We start from the raw sequence: 18935 nt of genomic DNA, 5'->3' as shown, positions 1-18935 counted from the left end.
TTGCATTAAAAAACAATCTGCTGGGGTCACGCTTCTCTTTTTAATTGGCAACAATAGTTAGGATTGTTGTTTATGAAGCACCGACGCAGAAGGGAAGCCTTTGACTTGACCTTGACTTCAACTAAATGACAAAAACGTAGGACGATTCACCATGGCGTCACATGGCCATCATCCAGGTAGCAAAAGTCAACTTTTCATGTCCAAGGTAGACCGATTGAAAAACAGAGTAAATATAATCTTGTGTCTGAAGTTTACATCCCTTTGAATTCTTGCTTAGTTTGTGTCCCCAAACAATGTCGAATGGGCCTTTTTAAAGTCTGTTTTTTGCTTTCCTGTAGTTTCCTACCCAAGCGAGGTGGCCAAGAAGAACTTGGAGGAAATATAACTTGAATTCTAAAAGTGAGGCTCATGCAGATTCCACACAAACACATAGTTACAGTCAAAGTAAAAGAATTGTTGTGACTTGAAAAGAATCGGCAACATCCGACCTGTTCTGACCCTACCCGGCAAATAAAAAGTATCGATCCATCCGCCCCAACTACTACTTCAAGACTTATTGTTGAGGTCCATTCCGTCTAATCACTTGGCAAAAGAGTCTGGCGTCTAAATAAAGAAAGGAAGAATAAATAAATAAAAGCGTCTGTGGGCCAACGTGTTGCTCTCACCTTTGTAGATGAAATTACCCGAAAAGCTGTTACAAATCAATATAATCAATGCAATCAGCTAACTGACACGGGCAATCTCCTGCCAGTAAGTAAAATACCCCCGATGGAGATATTTCAATCTCCAGTGCCATAATTGCCCCCAAGGGTGACGTTAGGGTGCAGCATTTTATACACTTAATTAAATTAGTGAGCTCAGTGGACAGGGTGGCTTGACGATCTCACGCAAAATGGATCGCTCTGGCCCTCAGCCAGTAATTAAGGCAATACCTTTCCTGATTACGCCAATCCCCCTTAATGAACTCATTATGCATTTTAACCCAAACACACTCATGAATTAATGAGCGAGAGGAAAGCGTCTACATGGAGGGGAGGGAAAAAAAACACATTGTAAATCAAGCACTCGGCGGTGTAGACGTAATGGCCATATTTCTCCCTCTTTCAGACGCAGCCAAGGGTAATTTTGACATGAGTGACAGCGCAAGTTCTGGGTCCTTGCAAATAAAACATTAAATAAATAGGATCTTTGATTTGGAGGAAACTTTAAAGAGGCTCGCATGACATTTCTTTGTGAATTGAATGTTGTGGGAGACTGAGACCACGTGTGTCTTGATTTAAAGAGGCTGGGTAGGACCGGTTCAGGACTGACCCATAATGCTTTGCTAATTGAATATCTCACTAATTGACTGGCAAATCAATAAAACCGGCGGATGGTTTACAGTGTGAGAGTCAAAAATGAAACGCAAATTCAGATTCACTGTGAAAAATCTCATTGAAATTGGCACTCAAATGAGGGCTGACCTTGCGCTTGCATTGCACGACATCATTTCTGCTAGCGGTTGATAGTGGAAAAAAAATGTGGCGCCCCGGGAAGTCTGAGGTTCGTTTCGTGGGGGGGACTCGGGGAAGATATCATCTGTGATATTATTTCAAGTGTAATGAATTCTAGGATTTGTACGTAAATAAAAAAAGCACAGGCACTGTAAATGCAAGTTAGCATTTTTTTCATCCTTTTTTACGGCTGGTCATTTATGGCTAGTCATTTGTGTGTTTGTGCCTTGGAATGTAATCCAGGCAGCAGTGCAAGTGTGACATCTGACTGATCTGGGTGGATGTGAGGGACATAAATCCAGCTGAGGGCAACTAGTTTCATTTTTCTTGTCAGGGAATGTGCACACCAAAACAAATATAACCGAGGTGAGTAATAAATGGGCACTATTCATTAAAGACTGAAGCAAAATGACAAAAATCCTGCGAGATTTATCCTATATACCACCAATTCCAAAGTTGCCCAAATCTCTTTTTTTTTTCCCATTTACTTTTAACCTAATTGATCTTACCATATGTTAACTGGACATTTTCCATACCATATTGTTGGTCCGATGTTTTATATATATAGCATATAATCAGCAATCAGTACACACACACACACACACACGCGCATATATATATATATATATATATATATATATATATATATATATAACACGCATATATAAATTGACCAAAAATTCTTATAGCCTATTTGTTGCAAATGTTACATTTTCGAATATATATTTATATACACAGGCAAAACTGTTGGCACTCCATAAAAGAAAGGAAAAAAAACTCACAAAGGTCATTGAAAAGAATTGAAGCTGAAAAGACTGGAATTTGTTTTTTGGCAATTCACATCAACTCAATGTTCAAACATGAACGACTACTACTGTGAGAAGGAGGTTCAATTTTGTCCCTGGATTGCTTTGCTACATCCAGTACTGGCTGTCTCGAATTTGTACATGGTACAATGAAATCTGAAGACTATCCAGGCATTCTGGAGGGAAATGTGCTCACCAAGGTCAGACAAAACAAAACACAGCTAAAAATAGCCAGACCAAAAACTGGAAACTTGCTCACGTGGAGTGGGCCAAAATACTTGGCAGTAGGTGAACCGAAATCCTGCGCTTGATTGTAGCATTCATTCACCTCAAAAGGTCGCGCAGCAACATATTAAGGGGACAAGCCAAACAGAAAACAAGAAGTACAACTATTTGGCCCTTTTTCTTAATGCAGTTGGACCATAAAAACAGAGCAATGCTTCATTAGCTCGTTTTCAGTAAAAGTTTATTTCTAATAACTTGTGTCAGTTTGTTAGTATTTCTTTCTTTTATGCAAGTGTACGAACAGTTTTGCCTGACCGTGTACTCATGTATTGGACGTCATTCAAGTGTGTCACATTTTTCTGTGCACTGGCCTAAACAACAAAGCTTTCCTTATTTCATGAATTTTTTATGATGTCCAAGAAATTGTACAATTAAAAAAATGACAAAAGCGATAACTTTTCACCAACATCATGACAATAATATCAAACATTCACCTTCAAACACTGAGTGAACCAGAGTGTTAATTATTTCAATAATAATATCAATAATAAGAGTTTTAATTTACAAACAAGGTCAGGCTGTCACAGCAAATACAAAACATGATGTAAGCAGGAATTTAAAACCAAACAAAAAAAAGAGTACCATGAGAATCTAATAAGAGTGATTTAAAAAGACCCAATGAGGGCAAGCCCTGAGAGAATAAAAGTGTAAAAGTCACACATGAATGCAAGCCTAAATTTAACACCAATACAGAGGGAAATGTTGTTGTATGATTCCAGTTAATTGAGTAAAATTATCCCAAGTAATTATCAGAATAATTAAAAGCTTACTTTGTGATTAAGAATGTGAAAAAAAAGTAATAACTTACCAGTGATTATGTAGTGCCACCGTATGGTCACAAGCGGCATTGCCGCTGCTATGTCAGTGCAGTTGTAGGTGACTGATATCGTTAGTACTTGTGCAAACACATTACATGGGGATGGCTGATGGTGTAGTGGTACACTCACCTGTCTTGTGTGCAGGCACCATGAGTTCAATTCCCACATATGACGGTGTGCATGTGTGCGCGAGTGTGTGACTTAAAAAAAAAAAAAAAAAACACGTTACACGCCAAAACTGAAAGTTTCAAATATTACTAAGGAATAACGACATCATCAGAAATGTGACATCTAATCTAGCCTCTTTCTTTTGGCACGGAATGTCAATCTCAATGTATTCCTTCACAAGAACATTTGACAAACATTATAGGCCATAAAAATTAATTTCCAGCCAACAGCTAAAAATTAAATCATTAGAAAAAAACAAACTTGACCTTGATGGGAAATTTGCTTATCTGCTCACCTATTATCAAGCTTTCTGATTTAATCAGTATCTAACAAAGCACAAGACAAATATTGATTATTGTTGCGCTACGGGGTAAGGATGCCTGCAAGCAGATTCCGACAATTTGTGGAAAATGTCTAACTCTGTGTTGAGTAACTGCCTCATTTGAGCACATAAGGCACACAAGAACAATTTTGAAGATGAGAGAGTATAATGGAAAGCAAAAGTGGGGAATGGAGATTCTATTTACTATAAGTCATCTGACAAAATTCTAAGCTAATCACTAAAGCGTTGTTTGTCAAGCAGCAAATCCTTCAAAAGTCAAAATGTCACCTTATTTCCCAAACTAAATATATTGCTGTGTTTTCACCCTTTTAAGGATTTCCATTTGTGAGATGTGTGTCCATGTGTGCAAAGTCCTTTCAGACGGTATTGGTTTGGGTGTTTGGACTGTAACTCTGTAGGTCCTGTACCTGCTCAAGTACCCAGCTGATGTTGGGTCTCTCTTGGGGGTTGGACACCATTATGGAGCTCAGCAGCAACTGCAGCCCCTCTGAGTAACTGGCGGAGAGACACACAAACCAGGAAAAATGAATGGGATGTGACATGTTGACAGTTTAAACATTGCACTCCAAGTGGTGCCTTGAGGTAAGAGTGAGCGGACTTACAAGTTTCTCCGGGTACAAAACATCATTCGTCCGACTTTTTTGGTTTTGACCTTAAACTTGAGATATGAGATACGACTGCTGATTGGTGGCAATGAATCCAGTTCAACTTACTTCGCAATAAATGTCTCACAAGAATCTGTTTAGCTCAATGCTAACATATGTAGAAAACACCATTTACTGTATTGACAGGAGAAACAGACATTTGCACACAGATGGTGGAGCAACACAAACAGATCACATAACAATACTCAAGTAACAATACTCAAGTGTATTCTTTGTCCTCTATTAAAAATGATTAAAAGTACAGGATTTTACTCAAATTTGCCTTTGTTTATTTCTGCATGACATCCCTTTTTTTTGTGGAGGGGCAGAGCTGGAAAGGATTATTGGCATTTACAACTATTTAAATGGGCAACTGTGATTTGAGATATGAATGGAATCATTGTGTTGCGCTAACGATTAGAATCAGAATTAACAGGAATGACAACTGACCTGCAGGGCTGTGGGATGAGCAGAGGGTTCTGGACAGCCAAGGCAACGCTATCGCCTCTCTGAAACACCATGTCATAGGGTCCCTCCAGCACCATCATGCAGTACAGCACACAGCCCAGTGACTGGATGAGTACAGCCAAAAGCAAAAGAAGGGAGAGGGTGTTTTTGACAATGATTCACTACTGAAAAGTAAAATATCCAGCTTTACCCAAATATCTGTGCGCTCGTCGATAACACAGTAGCTCTCCACATTGAAGAGCTCAGGTGCACGGTAGGAAATGGTGCATCGTTGTGCAGCCCAGTCCTGTAAAGTCATTGCTTCTCTGGATCCTTTGACCTGGAATTGAGTCCCAAATGTGAGAACAAAGTATTTGCAGAACTGCTGGACAGCTGCCCCTGAAGAGTGTAGACAGTCATAGCCATCTATGGGCTTGATTTACAAAAAGCTTGCGCATGCAAAAAAATGATAAAACTCACTTATGTGCAAACAAACTGAGGTGGAAGCTAATCTCCAAACCTAGCCTACTGGGGAATTACATTTGAAAATGGGCAAAATAGGCATTTTAAAATGGAAAATACTGGCACAGGAGATGGAATACCACCTCTGAAAGGCAGCTGCAAATCGGCATATGAAGGTCATCAACTATTAAATACATCAACCCTTTAGGCCCTTATTAACTCAGACCATATGTGAATTCGTCCCGTAACTTTAAAACCAAAAACTCCAGTCACTTTTAAAAACACACAACCCAATATTCTCAGTCAACACTGTTAAGCAAGTTACCCAATCCAACCAGTCTGTCAAGATGAGTCACAAAGCAGCTGCCAGTATCTTAAAATACACACTTGAGGTAAATTAAGTGTACTTTTGGATATGTTAAGCAAGTACTCTCAAAAATATTCTAAATGCTTGAAGACTCTTACCTCAATGCGGGCTGTGTTCATGGAACCCAGATCCATCAAGACGGGGCTGTCATCCTCATTCAGAAGCACGTTTGTAGGTTTAAGATCTCTGACCAAACACATTGAAGACATCAGTATATATGTCTTACTCATTTTGAGGCTAAAAGAAAAAGTTACAGTGGTACCTTGACCGAGGTGGCTACAGCTCAAGAAAAGTTCAATTCAAGACTTATTCATAAAATTTAAGCCGGACATCTTACCCATGTCCCATGTTGTGTCAAGTTGCTACAGAACATACAGTAAATAACATGCATATGCTGTTTAGTCCTGGCTAAAAGCACTTATTGTTGGATCCGCAATCAGTATTTTTCTTCTACGACTGTGAATTTATTTACATATTTGAGATGACGTATTAACAATAATAAAATCCTACTTATGATGTGTTGACATTTTTTAAGGTTGGTTTAAGACGATTGAAAGCCTTCATGGGTTCAAGCCATGGAAATCTTTTGAAGAATTTGCGGAGTCCCTGGAACGCCAAATGGACCATGTGGTAAACGGCCAACCCCAGTGACTGCGGCTCCTGATATCGCCACACCCCTTAAATGCATACATCAACACACACCTGCCGCTGACCATCGACGGTGCTGTGGTGGAGAGAGTGAGCAGCGCCAGGTTCCTGGGGGTGCACATCAGTGAGGATCTCTCCTGGTCCACCAACACCGCGTCGCTGGCGAAGAAGGCCCAGCGCCGCCTGTACTTCCTTCGGAAACTCAGGCGAGCGGGGACTCCTCCGGCCGTCATGACTACTTTTTACCGCGGCACCATTGAGAGCGTCCTCTCCAGCTGTATTGCTGTCTGGGGTGGCAGCTGCACTGACCAAGACTTGAAGGCCCTGCAGCGCATTGTGAAAACGGCTAGTAAGACTATTGGTGCTTCTCTCCCCTCCTTGAAGGACATTTACACCTCCCATCTCACTCGCAAGGCGACCAAGATTGTGAGTGATGTGAGTCACCCCGCTCACTCTTTGTTTGAACTTCTGCCCTCTGGGAGGCGGTACAGGAGCCTGCGCTCCCGCACCACCAGACTTTCCAACAGCTTCGTACTCCAGGCTGTTAGGATCCTGAACTCGCTCCCCCTTTCAGCGTAGCGTCCTGTTCTTGCTGTATGCTCACTGGCTCGGTTTTGCCCCTCATATTCAATGGGTTATTGGTCTGTTTTTATTCATCGCTCATTTTATTTTATTTATTATTTATTATTTATGGTTTGTGCCTTCTTGTTTTTGTTTTGTGTCGCCTACTTGTATGTCTCGTCACCGTGGGATGGAGGAAACGGAATTTCGGTTTCTTTGTGTGTCTTGACATATGAAGGGATTGACAATAAAGCTGACTTTGACTTTGACTTTGACAAATGTACGACTCCAATGTGTGTGACTTTTAATTACACTTCATAAAACAAGTTAATTCCTTTACATACTATCAAATTATGTTTTGAAGATTTATCTATATTTTACAATACTGTGTGACCTTTCTGCATTTAAAACACAGAAAGAAAAAAAGATGGTGTTCAGAGTTCTTACCGATGAGCATAACCTTTGTCATGGATTGCCTTGAGTCCTGAACAGATCCCACGAAAGATTTTTAAAATCTTTTTCTCAGGCATGTAGCTCCCATTGTCTCGAAGCTTCTCCAGAACCGACCACAGACTTCCCTTCTGGATTTTTTTTTTGTGCACACACAGACAGATAATATGAGCATCAGAGCGTTTGATGGATGGCTAAGAAGAAGCAACTTACTCTTATATAAGGCAGAAGCAGCCAGGCTTCACTTTTCCCATTGCGCTCAACAAAGGTGTGCGCCACAAGGCTCAGTATATTGGGGTGATTAAACACATGATGCATCTCCACTTCTGTCTGGGCCTCCAGGCGGCCTTCTCGATCATGACATAGAATCCTCTTCAGGGCATAGAAGCGACCATCTTTTACCCCCTCAACAAGGTCCACATAACTGAAACCACTGGAGAGAGGAATTAAGAAGAATTCAGCATTTTGTTGAAAGGCAACTTTTGTTAAAAAATAAATAGATAAACAATAGTAATGCTGATGTACCGTACATGTTATCTTACCCCTCGTCAAGTTTCTGCAAGAAGTAGTATTTTTTGTTATCAACAGTGATGGAGCCACGGGAGCAGATGCACATCGTCTGCCCCATCTTGACTGGAACATTATTTTATTCAAAAACTAGCCTGTGGAAATAAATAGAAAGCCCTTCAGAGGGATGGAAATGAAAACAATTTATTCAACCAAATTTTGCACAAGGGCGACAATTGTGTTTTTGCAGTGGCCGGCAGTGCATTTGATACCTAGTACAGACTTAATTATCCAATTCTTAATACCACCACCAACTACTACATCGGAATTATTAGAAACCATCAGGTATAACATCAGCAGAAATTCACCATCAATATTTATCTAATAAGATGACAATTATCTTGTGATGAAATATATAGGTCTCAACAGAGATATGTGTGCAGATGATTACAGATTTTTTTGCTCATCGAACTTGACTTGCTTTGACAAACCAATCAAAGAAAGAAAAATCCTGCTTTTATTGTGGAGCCAGGTAGCTGATTGTCTCACACATCAGTCCTAATATAGTTTAAGTTACATCGACTAACACTTATGATTCTGAAGGCTTAAGACAATTTTCTTTTGCAGTCTAAACACTGCTGTTTTCTAAGTTAAGTTAAAACAAATATTAGTATTTTTATTATACGCATTTACATAACTTGCCTTGGGACAGAATCTACCAAACGTAACATAACGTGGCTAAAACTATCGGATCGGCACTGTATTACACGAATACGGTCAATTTTTGACCGTGTATTGCAGTTAAATATGTACACACAATGATTAGGTGGTCACTCGGTGTATGTTTACAGATCTAAAATTGGAGTTACAGGACTGGGGACTAAATTCTCTCTGCACGACACACTCATCTGACGTAAATATGGAGCAACCTTCACAAAACGCCAACATCATGGATTTTAAGAGGTTGTTGGTCATTTCTTACGGAATACCTGCGTAAAATGATGCGCAAATATGGAGCAATAGAAGCTTACCTGTTGGTGTACATCACCGGGCTTTCGCTTTTCCGGTTTGTGACGTCATGGACAGAAATCCTTCTTCTGTAATAAATAGAAGAGTGAATATGTGTACTAGCGCCAACACCAACGTAGATGGCCAAACCGTGTAACTGCATTTAAGGCGGGTTCAGCACCAGTTTGTGGAAAGCAATTTTATTGATCTCTGATACCCAGGACAAATAAAATGAATGCCATTTCTATTTTTCAATAGTCGAAGGGTGTTCAAAAAATAAACAAACTGAATGAAAGTGAAATAGACAAGGGACGGAATTTCTCCGTTGGTGGCGCCAAGACGCTCGGAATGGAAACTAAAGCGAAGAAGAAGCTGACTGCAGCCCGTTTAAGTTAAAATGGCGAACTTCGAACGCAGCAGGAGAGACCGCCGCGACGACGGAGGTGATATCTGTGCTATTTCAATCCTTTTAACACGCTTTTTAATTAAGTCTGTGTATGCATTGCTTCCCATATTCCCCCAATCGATTAGAAATATGACACTTGTGGAGCCCATCCGAAAATGTAACGCGCTAACATGTCGTGTTGTTTAGCAAAGATACCATCGTATGTTGAAATTGCAAAAAAAATAGTATCCAATCATCGTATTCTGTGCTTATGCGCTAAGGTTACAAGTGGCAAAAATGTATTTGAGATAGGTAGCTTTGCTCAAATCTATCTCAAACTGGGCAGTGCACGCATGACCTAAATTTAGACGTTTTTTTTTTATGACACTTTTGGTGGCTACAAACATAGCAGTGCAGGTAATGTTTTATAGCTCTGTAACAAAACCGTTGTTCACCTTGGTGAGTTGTCTTGCCTCAAGCAGGGCCGCTGGAGGAGGGAGGCAGAGTGAAAACTAAGCCTGTCTCTTGTAGCACGGTGGGCGGAGGAGCGAGCAAACTCAAACGCACATCCCAGCATCTTTCATCTGAAGATGAGGACGAAACCCCGTCAGATCCACCAGCGCTTCGCAAAGTATCCAAAATAGGTTTCGGCACGAGCAGCAACACTGGGATAAAGTCAAATCCTATATCGATCAAGCTTGGAGCAAGTGTGAGTTATGGTTTGCTTCTTTGATTGTTTTACTTGTTGAGCTAGCTGGTCGTGAGGGGCAGCCTCATCTTCTGGGGACCTTCTGAGCTTTGTGGTTGGAATCGAGACTTCAGCTTTCCCGTGTAGAGTTTGCATTATTTTCTTTGGGTACTACAGGAGGAAGCCCTCTTGTATTCTAAAAACATGCACATTCAATCAGTTGAAGACACAGAATTATCCTTAGGTGTGAATATAACTGGGAATGTTTGTCTATACGTAGAGATGAGAAAAGTACTCACATGCGCTACTTGAGTAGAGAATCACACATGCCTGATAAGTAAACAATGACACACAGCCTCATCTTGTATGTTATATTTTCTTCAGATATAAACACATGTAAGTCCATGTGAATTTAGGCGCCACAAGTCACAGCATATTGGCTAGGGATCACTCTAGCTGACATAAAAAAAAATCATAAAAAATAAAGACCAGCCAACAAGGTACCTGAGACAAAGCAAGATTTTTTTAAAATTGTATCTATATTTCTTTGGGTCCTTGAGAGATAACCAGAAAGTGTTTATCAGCTAGGCTAGAGTTCACTCAGCGAGACCCGAATGAAGACAAGCAATACGGAGTTTGTCTTGCGGAAATATGTTGAGGTAATCATGGATTATGCTGTGAAATGTAATTCCCCCTCTTTTCTCACTATTTTGCCTTTAGAAACCTAAAGAGCCCGTACCAACAGCCCCTCCTAAAAAGCTTGGCTTGGCATCCGTCTTCAACGAGGATGATGATGTAAGTACTGGAATGGAAGGATTGCCAAAGACAATTGTACTTTTTTTTTTTTTTAATACTAACTAGACAATCGTGAATGGGGAAACCTTCTAAACATCTGGCCTTCAAATGTGGTGAGCTACCCCTCCCATTTCTGGGTAGGGGTGTAGTCATTAAACTTGTCTCCTTTGCTCTGTAAAACGTCAAAATAGCAAGGTCCTTGATAAATTATTTGCTTGATAGTTTCGAAATGTAATCGAGGTATTGTGAAGTTTGCCTATAATATGACTCGAGCTGCAAGAAGACGTGGTAGAGCAGATGTTTGCTTTTCTTTTAGTGCTGAGAGAAGACGTGTCTTTATTTCTTCGTCTCTAACGGACGACGACATACAACTATACATATTGACACACATCCTGTTGACATGTTCTCAGAAAAACCACATGTAAAAAGCCTGGCCTAAAAGACCACCAATGTAAATGAGCTGATAGAATGTTCTCACCTTGCAGAGCGAGCCTGAGGAGATGCCCCCAGAGGCGAAAATGAGAATGAAGAACATCGGAAGGTACCTTAACAACTTTGTCTTACTTCTGCCTGGTCATCTTTGAACCCCCACATATTTCTTTGGTGACATGATTTCTTTTTGTGACATCCGTGTCTGTGAGTGTAGTAAGATGAGTTTGAAATATTGCATTGCTTTGGTATCATTGCGGTGTATTTACAGTCAAAATCACTCTTCTCATTGTTAGTCATACTCGGCCAGTAATTCACAGTGTAGTATGCGGGCTCCCTCTAGTGGTATTTAGGGGAAAGTCACATGAATTAAATGAGCTGTATTTTTTTATTTTTTATTTTAAAACAGTGCATTACTCATTTCTTTGCAATTCAAGGGAAGTTTCAATTTCCCCTTTCGTGTTCGACAAATGTATAATTAATCATCATAAAACGTAACTAAAATTAGGATCTTACTACAGTGCATTCATTTGTATGTCAAGTCCCGTCAGCTTTTAACATGTTATTTATCTGAAATCTTTTTAGGGAGACTCCGACATCAGCAGGACCAAACTCCTTCAACAAAGGCAAGCAGGGCTTCTCTGATAATCAAAAACTTTGGGAGAGGAAGCTGAAGGCGCACACAGACAAATAATGAAGCAAATCCTTTTCTCGCCACTCATGGCATCTCAAGTCTCAGTAAAATCACACCCGAGATCTCTACAAAGGCTTAAATTATTGCAGCCCCTGCTTTGACCATGCCCCACCATGCTTTTAAGTCTTTTAGTGTTCTCGCCTTATGACCTTACAGCTGAGCAATGGAAAAACACAACAGTGTGTGCTGAGCATGACATCGAATTGCTAATATGAAAGCCTCATGGCTCCCTTTCCTTCCTGCTACTTCATCCATCGCTGGCCAGCTGTTCTTCACCTTTGAGCCGCTGTGCATATACATGTAAATATAAGTGTGATTGTGTTTTGTTTTGGCATTTGTTTTATCTATAGCAGGGTTGCAAAGAGGTGTGGTGACTTTCCATTGGAACTTGACTTTGGAAGCTTGGGAAATACAGTATTCCAAATAATGGGTATTAATAAAGCAATGGCTCTTGACTGCAAATACTAGTATGTTTGGACACTGCTAACGCAAGGTGCCTCTGTGCCTGGTTGTTTTAGTCAGGACACTGCTAAAATATATTTCGCCCAACTATAACTTCCTTATTATGAGCCAACTTTTAAGTTTATAAACTGGTTTGTTCCCTTTAATTCCTGTGGAAAGGTGCCAGCTTGATGCTATTCTAGAATTTTGCAACCCTAATACTTAGATCAATTTGTCATATCCAAGAGGGACTTTGACAGATTCTTTTAGTTAGGTTTTTTTTGTTTACTTTTTTTGCGCGCGTGCTATCTTATCCCTCACCCTATTCCTCCTCTGTTGTATTTTGGTGTTTTATCACTTTATGAAATTACACCACAATAATGTTTGTTTAGTAATAGCCCCAAAAATGGAATCATCTGTCTTAAGTGTGAAATCATGCAAATACGTAACTGCTCCCTAAAAAAATAACCTGCTAATGGTAATAGACAAGGAGCACCCGTGAAAAAACAAAGCAAGGAAGCCTGAGGAAGAATAACATAAGTCACTGACCCGATGTGATTTTAGCTTTCTGTTACCTGCAACTTTGAAATCAACATTATAACATTTAGAATTCACAATTGGTTACCTAAACTCTCACATGAAATAGCGTTTTAACAAACCGTCCAATAAACATTTTGCAAAATATTTGAGTCGTTTCTGTTTGCCATAAGAAATGCAAACACTTGCACCGACACATAAAAACATTGCAGTTTCATTTTAACATTTAACAATTTTGCCCATCTAACAATATCTCTATCTTGCTTGATACGATACTTCTTGTACTTGACACGCATACACGTGCATTTCTAATTTAGGTTTCATTTTCTGCATTCCCTGACACAGTTTATTCACGTCACAAATAACATAAGCTGAATGTTGATGCTTTAAGATTTATTTTAAATAAACCAAATTTTCATCACAATGACATTTTTATATCATGTACGAGTGATTCGTATTGACGAGCACTCAAATGTAAAGTGATCTCAGTGCATCTCTATTCTTAAATCCTGGTCTCTAAGATTGTTTCCAAAAGGGTCATGGGAAATGACTCGAGTGACACTTCTTACTCTGTGTTTGGGTAAGGCCTTCTTTAGTGACCTCCAGAAATTGCCGGTGGCGCTTTCAGTTTGTCCCAAATTCCAGTCGAGGCTAGGAAGCACCTTCAAGGCCCTTTGGACCACTGAGGGCAGAGGTGAATCTGGCTGTTCAAAACATGCGGAAGTTCTACTTGTCCGTATAAGCAGAATTTTAAGAGTAGAGCTCTGCAACAAAACCTTAGAATACAAAAGAGTAAGTTGTTAGTGGTTTTGCTGTGATTAAATTACATTGTATCAATAGATTAATGTATTGGCTATTGACAGTTTAATTTTCCATTGAATACGACATTGTAATGGATGACAAATGAATGCCATATGTGAACCAGTGGAAAAGATTACATTTGCTGAAAATACTGCCAATGGGAATTGGGTGGGTGATGAATAGAAGAGGCTCAAGGATAGAGCCATGGGGAACACCTGTGGTGCCTGGGGAGTTTTTTGGTTAGTGTAAGAAGAGTGGATGATTTCTAAATAAAAAAAGTTGTTGTTTTTTTACCAACAATGCCTGTGTGTGTATTTTTTTACTTGCCTGTATTCCTGATTCCAGAACAAACACAGCATTGCTGTTAGACAAATAGTCAGCAGACACAACACAGATGAGGATCTGACTTCTTCGAATTGCATGTACCACATCGTTTGCGTAGGCTACCAAGGAAAAACAGACATCATTAATAACCATGACTCCACTCATGTGCAGGTGTACTGAAAATTGATCTTCTCACCTCCACCAGGAAGCATGTCCCTCTCCATCAAACAGAGACGATAGCCCCACAGGTCCTCCAAAACCATGGGAATCTCCACCTCAGGTGGCCTCAAATTGTCAATAACATGCTCAAGATTGAATGGTTCAAAGGTAGACGGAGAATCTGCAATATGAATTTTATTTTTTTTTTTAGTCTCCTCCAACCACGGTGACCTGAAAACATGTCCCATTACCGTGTGAGTTTGGACTTGATTGCGCGGAGCGTGTCAAACCTGCCGCCTCATGATGTGGAGAGGTCCACACGTATGAAAAAAAAACATCAAACTCTTTCTCATCTGAAAAAGTAAAGATATTCATTATTTGGAAAAATTACTTAAATTAATTATTTGGAAAAACGAGGGATTTTAAATACATTTCAGTTCACAGCTGCTGCCGTCTGTGAGAAACTGTGCAAATGCGATGCAATTCTCTGTTACCCCCACGCCTTCATTAAAACACCGCCCCGCTGGCCATTAAAAATACATACAGTATTTATGTATTATGTTTGTATCATATTTATGATTAACATGACAAGTGTCTTTTCATAGTTTTGAGACTCCCCTATGGCATGTAAGACAGATACCCCACAGGTCAAATTTGACCTGATAGATACATTTTGTAGCACCTGTAGAAAATATTTTCCTTTTTCTGTGTTTTGGGTTTACTTTACGAAAAAAGTAATTAAATATCGACCTGAAAGAATGACTTTCAGAATATATTATTTTGTTTTTATTGCTTTGAAATATCAAAATAGGCTAAATTCGGGAAGGGATGTGCAGCTATACATATTGTATGTCACATTATGTTCCATCTAGGGGGAATGACCCAGTTTGACTATAGACACTTATGAGAATGCAACTTTCCTGTTGTGGTAGAATTTTGAGTTGATGTGAAACCACATCCTGTGAAGATGAATATCAGCATGCATTGTTGGTAAGTCCGTTGGACATCTACTGATAAATCTACCAATGTATGATGTGTGCGTGTGTTGCATTCCCACCTGCATCAACTTTTTCACTTTGAAGGCGTGAAATGTAGATAAGTTGTAGTTCCAACCATTTCATACGCAAAACAATGGCTACCCCAGCAAGTAACAGCAATGATGCAATTGGATAACTAATCAGTGATGGCCATTTTTCTGCAAATAAAACATATTGGTTATATTTGTTGTCTATTAAAACTATAATACTGTACTGTAAATAGTATATTTGGCTATTTAAAGGTCCTTGAGTTTACAAGGTTGACCTGACCAACAAACCTGGACCTTTTCAGTGTCCATCCACCCTGTAAAATAAACAGCCTCAGCCAAAAGCTTTTCAAGTTTCCAAAACAGATGAGCACATTTTTTTTCTCAAAACATTTAAACGACTGCAGTTGTAACAGTTAAGCATAAAATGTAAATCAAATGCATAAAGTAAAAATAACAGGTTAACTGGGCTGTTGTAAACAGGCTGCTGATTATGGTGGCCCTGGGGTCCAAAACACAAATACGTACAAAAAACAAGGGGAAAGAAAGAAAGAACAATTATACATTACAGAAGATAAAAATTACCAAAAAAATGAGTCACGAACAAAAAATTTGCAAACAAGAGAAAAGAAATGCAAAAGCAAGCATACAAGAAAAAAGTATCACAAACAAGAAAGGAATGCAAACAAAAACAAGTAAATAGGGAAAAAGAAATGCAATCAAAGCATACAAGACAAAAATCAATCACCAGGCAAAAAGAAGCAAAATAAATAAATAAATAAATAAAGCAAACAAGATTCAGGGCTTAGTTGATTAGAAGTACCTGTGGCAGGATTTTTACTTTCTGGATCTGGATTTGACACTTCTGGTTGTGTAAAGTACTTCAATAAAGTGACAATATAAATAAAATTAGTATACCTGTACCTTTAGTTTTCTTCTTGAGCTTGACTGTGACATTGCTGTTCCCAACAGAGTTTGAGGCCATGCAAGTGTACGTGTGCTTCAGATGAAGTGCTGTCACCTGCTGTATGACAGCTTTGGTTGTAACCAAGTACTCTTCAAATGTCACCCTGTTGCATCTGAAAGGCAAAATGGAAAGTCACTTATGTGTCAAAATCAGAAACATGCCCTCAATTATCAGCAACAAACAAATTTGTGACAAAAGAGCTTGGATTTGTAAAGATAATGACACTTACCGCTGGCTCTCTGTTTGCATCAGATTTCGTTTGCCTCCTTTGTCTCCATAGTTCATGTACCACTGCACTTGTGGTGAAAAGTTGACCTCATAAGGAAAATGTACCCGACAACTCAGAGTGTGGCGCTCCCCTAAAGCAAACAACAAAACACTTTATCATAATATATACATACCTGGGAGAATTCGTGGTTCCTCTAAATGCAATCGATAGTGGTGGTTTCAAGAGTTGGACTAAGTCGAGTAACTTCTCACTAAAAGTCCAGATACCAAAAGCGCAGCCCATCACTGGGTTTAATGTTACTTCTTGTGCCTAAATGTAATGTAAGGTGATTTCAATTGGATGTACAGTGCTTACCCAACTCCACTTCTTGTGGTGCGCTGACATCAGGTAATGTAATCCTTGGAGAGGCACTCACTTTTTCAAAGGCTGATGAAAGGACACGTTTATTTATGTATTCATTTATGTGTTCATTTATGTATTCATTTATGTATTTATTTATTCAATTATTTATTTCACAATGTTACCTCATTGTACAGTTATATAGAGGGGGAAAAAAACAAGCTGACTGAACTCCCACAAATTTCCAAGTCGGCATTTGGGAATTCAGATAATCACATTTTTTACCCCCTCCGCCATCATTCGCTGAAAATCTCAGTCAATGATTGTTTTGCCAATGCAATTTAAGTAGGGATGGGCTCAACTCATTCCTTACCCCCCCATCCAAAAAGCAGGGGGATACTGTCAAGCTGACAAAATAGCTATAAAAATGAAAAAAAAAATGGTTGTACATTCATTTCATTCATACACCACAGAGTGCACTCACGTATGGCAGTTACAGCAACAGGCCTCCTGAAGGTCCACTGTACTCCTTGCTCTACAAAGTGTTTATCGCAAAAATATCGCCCTGTGTCATGTTGGCTAACTGTGCAAAGCTGCAACCCGCCGTTCCTCACACAGTTGGCACGATGCATTTTTGATATACTTTTGTTACCCTGAGAGAAAGAACACCCGGGTGTTTCCGTTACATCGAATCTTGAATATGTCTGCCTCTGTCTTACCTTGTACCAGGTCACACTTGTGCTAAGTGTACAGTTGAATCCAGGGCAGGGGATGGTCCCTCCTGCACTCGCAATCAGCGTGACAACCGCCTCCTCATCCTTGTAACATGGCAGCCGGTGTTTGTCCATCACCTGCAGATAGAGGAACATTGTGCTGCCATTCGACAACACAAACGGAATCCTTTGGAAATCATCATCATCATCATCATCGTTTTAAAGTCCGTTTTCCAGGCTTTGCCGCTGGGTTGGACTGGGTTCTCGATATGGCCGTCTCTAGCCATACTGAGAATTTTTGGAGCAAAACTTTTTACAGCCGGATGCCCTTCCTGACGCTAACCCAAAGGGAAATTGATTTTCTGTCGGGGTTGACTCCCTTAGCCCATTCCTCTCCCGAGGAGCCCACTGGGCAGTGGTACTATTTAACCCATAGTTGGGGTTTAACCCATAGTTGGGGTTTAACCCATAGTTGGAAATCAAGTGGCAAATTGTGAGAATCTCTCTCATACAGGGCAGTCGGCATAAAAAAGTTTGAGGACTACTCTGATACAAGCAAACACAAAAATAAGCATGACATTACCCATTAAGTAAAGTGTAATTTCCTGAATGGTTGGCTTGGGTTAGGAACTCCGTACCACAGTCAAAAAAAAAGTCTCCATTTTCTCCTCTTTCTGCTCGCATCTTGTGCCACGTAACCTTGTTGTTGGTGCACGGCATCAGAAACATTTCCCCTTCCACAACTCGATAGTGCTGCTGTATCGTAGTCGTGCGAGGGCCTGGAGGAAAAACATCTTAGGCTCAAAGCATTTACATTTAACATTCTTTTGGCTTCAAAACAAATACCTGTTTTATCACGTTGATTGCTATTCACGCAGCATCCCTCCAAGAAAATGGGAAATACCCCAAACAGCAGAATATATCCAGTTTGCATCCTGCTTAAATGATCACATCATGACTTTGCCAGCACTTTCTCTCAAACCTGCACATACTTTCTGCGTCTTGAATGGTCGAGCAGATGAAGACGCTGAAGTAGGTGGTAGCTACATTACGCAGTGGCTTCCTGTGTCAGTGCACCTAAAATGAGATCATGCAAATTGCTCCAGTGTTCATGCATGCTGAAAACCACACTACACCTACTATGTGAACTACAAAAGAATTTCACAGTGGTGATTTGTGACACTTCTCATTAAGCACGTTGCCCCAAAACAATCAACCTGATGTAGATGGAGCAATGTTTAATTCTCTTGTTATATTTGATGCTTGCATTTCCGTCGCATAGGTTACAAGTTTCCGTTTCCACTTTGTCAAAGTAACCTCATTCTTAAAATGTGCGATAAGGTGGGCTAACGTGGAAAATTGTTCAGAGCTGGTGCCGATCAAGGTGGAAATATCATCCAAAG

The 18935-nt window shown here is 39.9% G+C and overlaps 3 protein-coding genes and 1 long non-coding RNA gene across 7 annotated transcripts in view; 1 reads left to right on the top strand and 3 right to left on the bottom strand.

The window, feature by feature from the left end:
* The window catches only part of LOC119121123, a 287860-nt gene that overhangs the window by 91610 nt on the left and 177315 nt on the right, over nucleotides 1-18935 (bottom strand). The window lies entirely within an intron of this gene.
* On the bottom strand, nucleotides 2697-9113 carry stk16 (serine/threonine kinase 16). 2 transcript variants are annotated; one of them, XM_037248570.1, is made up of 8 exons: nucleotides 9031-9113; nucleotides 8035-8154; nucleotides 7706-7925; nucleotides 7490-7623; nucleotides 5932-6019; nucleotides 5216-5344; nucleotides 5008-5129; nucleotides 2697-4408 (listed from the first exon to the last, which is right to left on the bottom strand). In XM_037248570.1, the coding sequence occupies exons 2-8, from the start codon at nucleotides 8118-8120 to the stop codon at nucleotides 4270-4272; spliced, it is 918 nt and encodes a 305-aa protein (XP_037104465.1). In that variant the 5' UTR covers nucleotides 8121-8154; nucleotides 9031-9113; the 3' UTR covers nucleotides 2697-4269. The 2 variants fall into 2 exon arrangements, with proteins under 2 accessions (XP_037104465.1, XP_037104466.1); XM_037248571.1 differs by lacking the exon at nucleotides 9031-9113 and having other exon boundaries at nucleotides 8035-8176.
* LOC119121122 (PEST proteolytic signal-containing nuclear protein-like) lies at nucleotides 9359-13121 on the top strand. The gene is made up of 5 exons (XM_037248574.1): nucleotides 9359-9450; nucleotides 9875-10101; nucleotides 10801-10875; nucleotides 11361-11416; nucleotides 11890-13121. Exons 1-5 carry the CDS (start codon nucleotides 9405-9407, stop codon nucleotides 11996-11998), a joined length of 513 nt encoding a protein of 170 aa, XP_037104469.1. The 5' UTR covers nucleotides 9359-9404; the 3' UTR covers nucleotides 11999-13121.
* Nucleotides 12729-18539, bottom strand: LOC119121106 (interleukin-18 receptor accessory protein-like). Of its 3 annotated transcripts, none has more exons than XM_037248550.1 (12): nucleotides 18379-18539; nucleotides 18116-18311; nucleotides 17539-17719; nucleotides 17304-17472; nucleotides 16835-16906; nucleotides 16481-16610; nucleotides 16209-16363; nucleotides 15318-15455; nucleotides 14512-14613; nucleotides 14298-14441; nucleotides 14105-14220; nucleotides 12729-13752 (listed from the first exon to the last, which is right to left on the bottom strand). In XM_037248550.1, exons 1-12 carry the CDS (start codon nucleotides 18464-18466, stop codon nucleotides 13462-13464), a joined length of 1782 nt encoding a protein of 593 aa, XP_037104445.1. In that variant the 5' UTR covers nucleotides 18467-18539; the 3' UTR covers nucleotides 12729-13461. The 3 variants fall into 3 exon arrangements, with proteins under 3 accessions (XP_037104445.1, XP_037104446.1, XP_037104448.1); XM_037248551.1 differs by having other exon boundaries at nucleotides 17539-17692; nucleotides 18379-18537; XM_037248553.1 differs by having other exon boundaries at nucleotides 17539-17670; nucleotides 18171-18311; nucleotides 18379-18528.

The sequence above is a fragment of the Syngnathus acus genome, chromosome 3, assembly GCF_901709675.1.
Source record: "Syngnathus acus chromosome 3, fSynAcu1.2, whole genome shotgun sequence".
NCBI classification, from domain to species: domain Eukaryota; kingdom Metazoa; phylum Chordata; class Actinopteri; order Syngnathiformes; family Syngnathidae; genus Syngnathus; species Syngnathus acus.
Note: the sequence above shows the minus strand (reverse complement) of the source record. Positions and strands in the feature narration are given on the sequence as shown.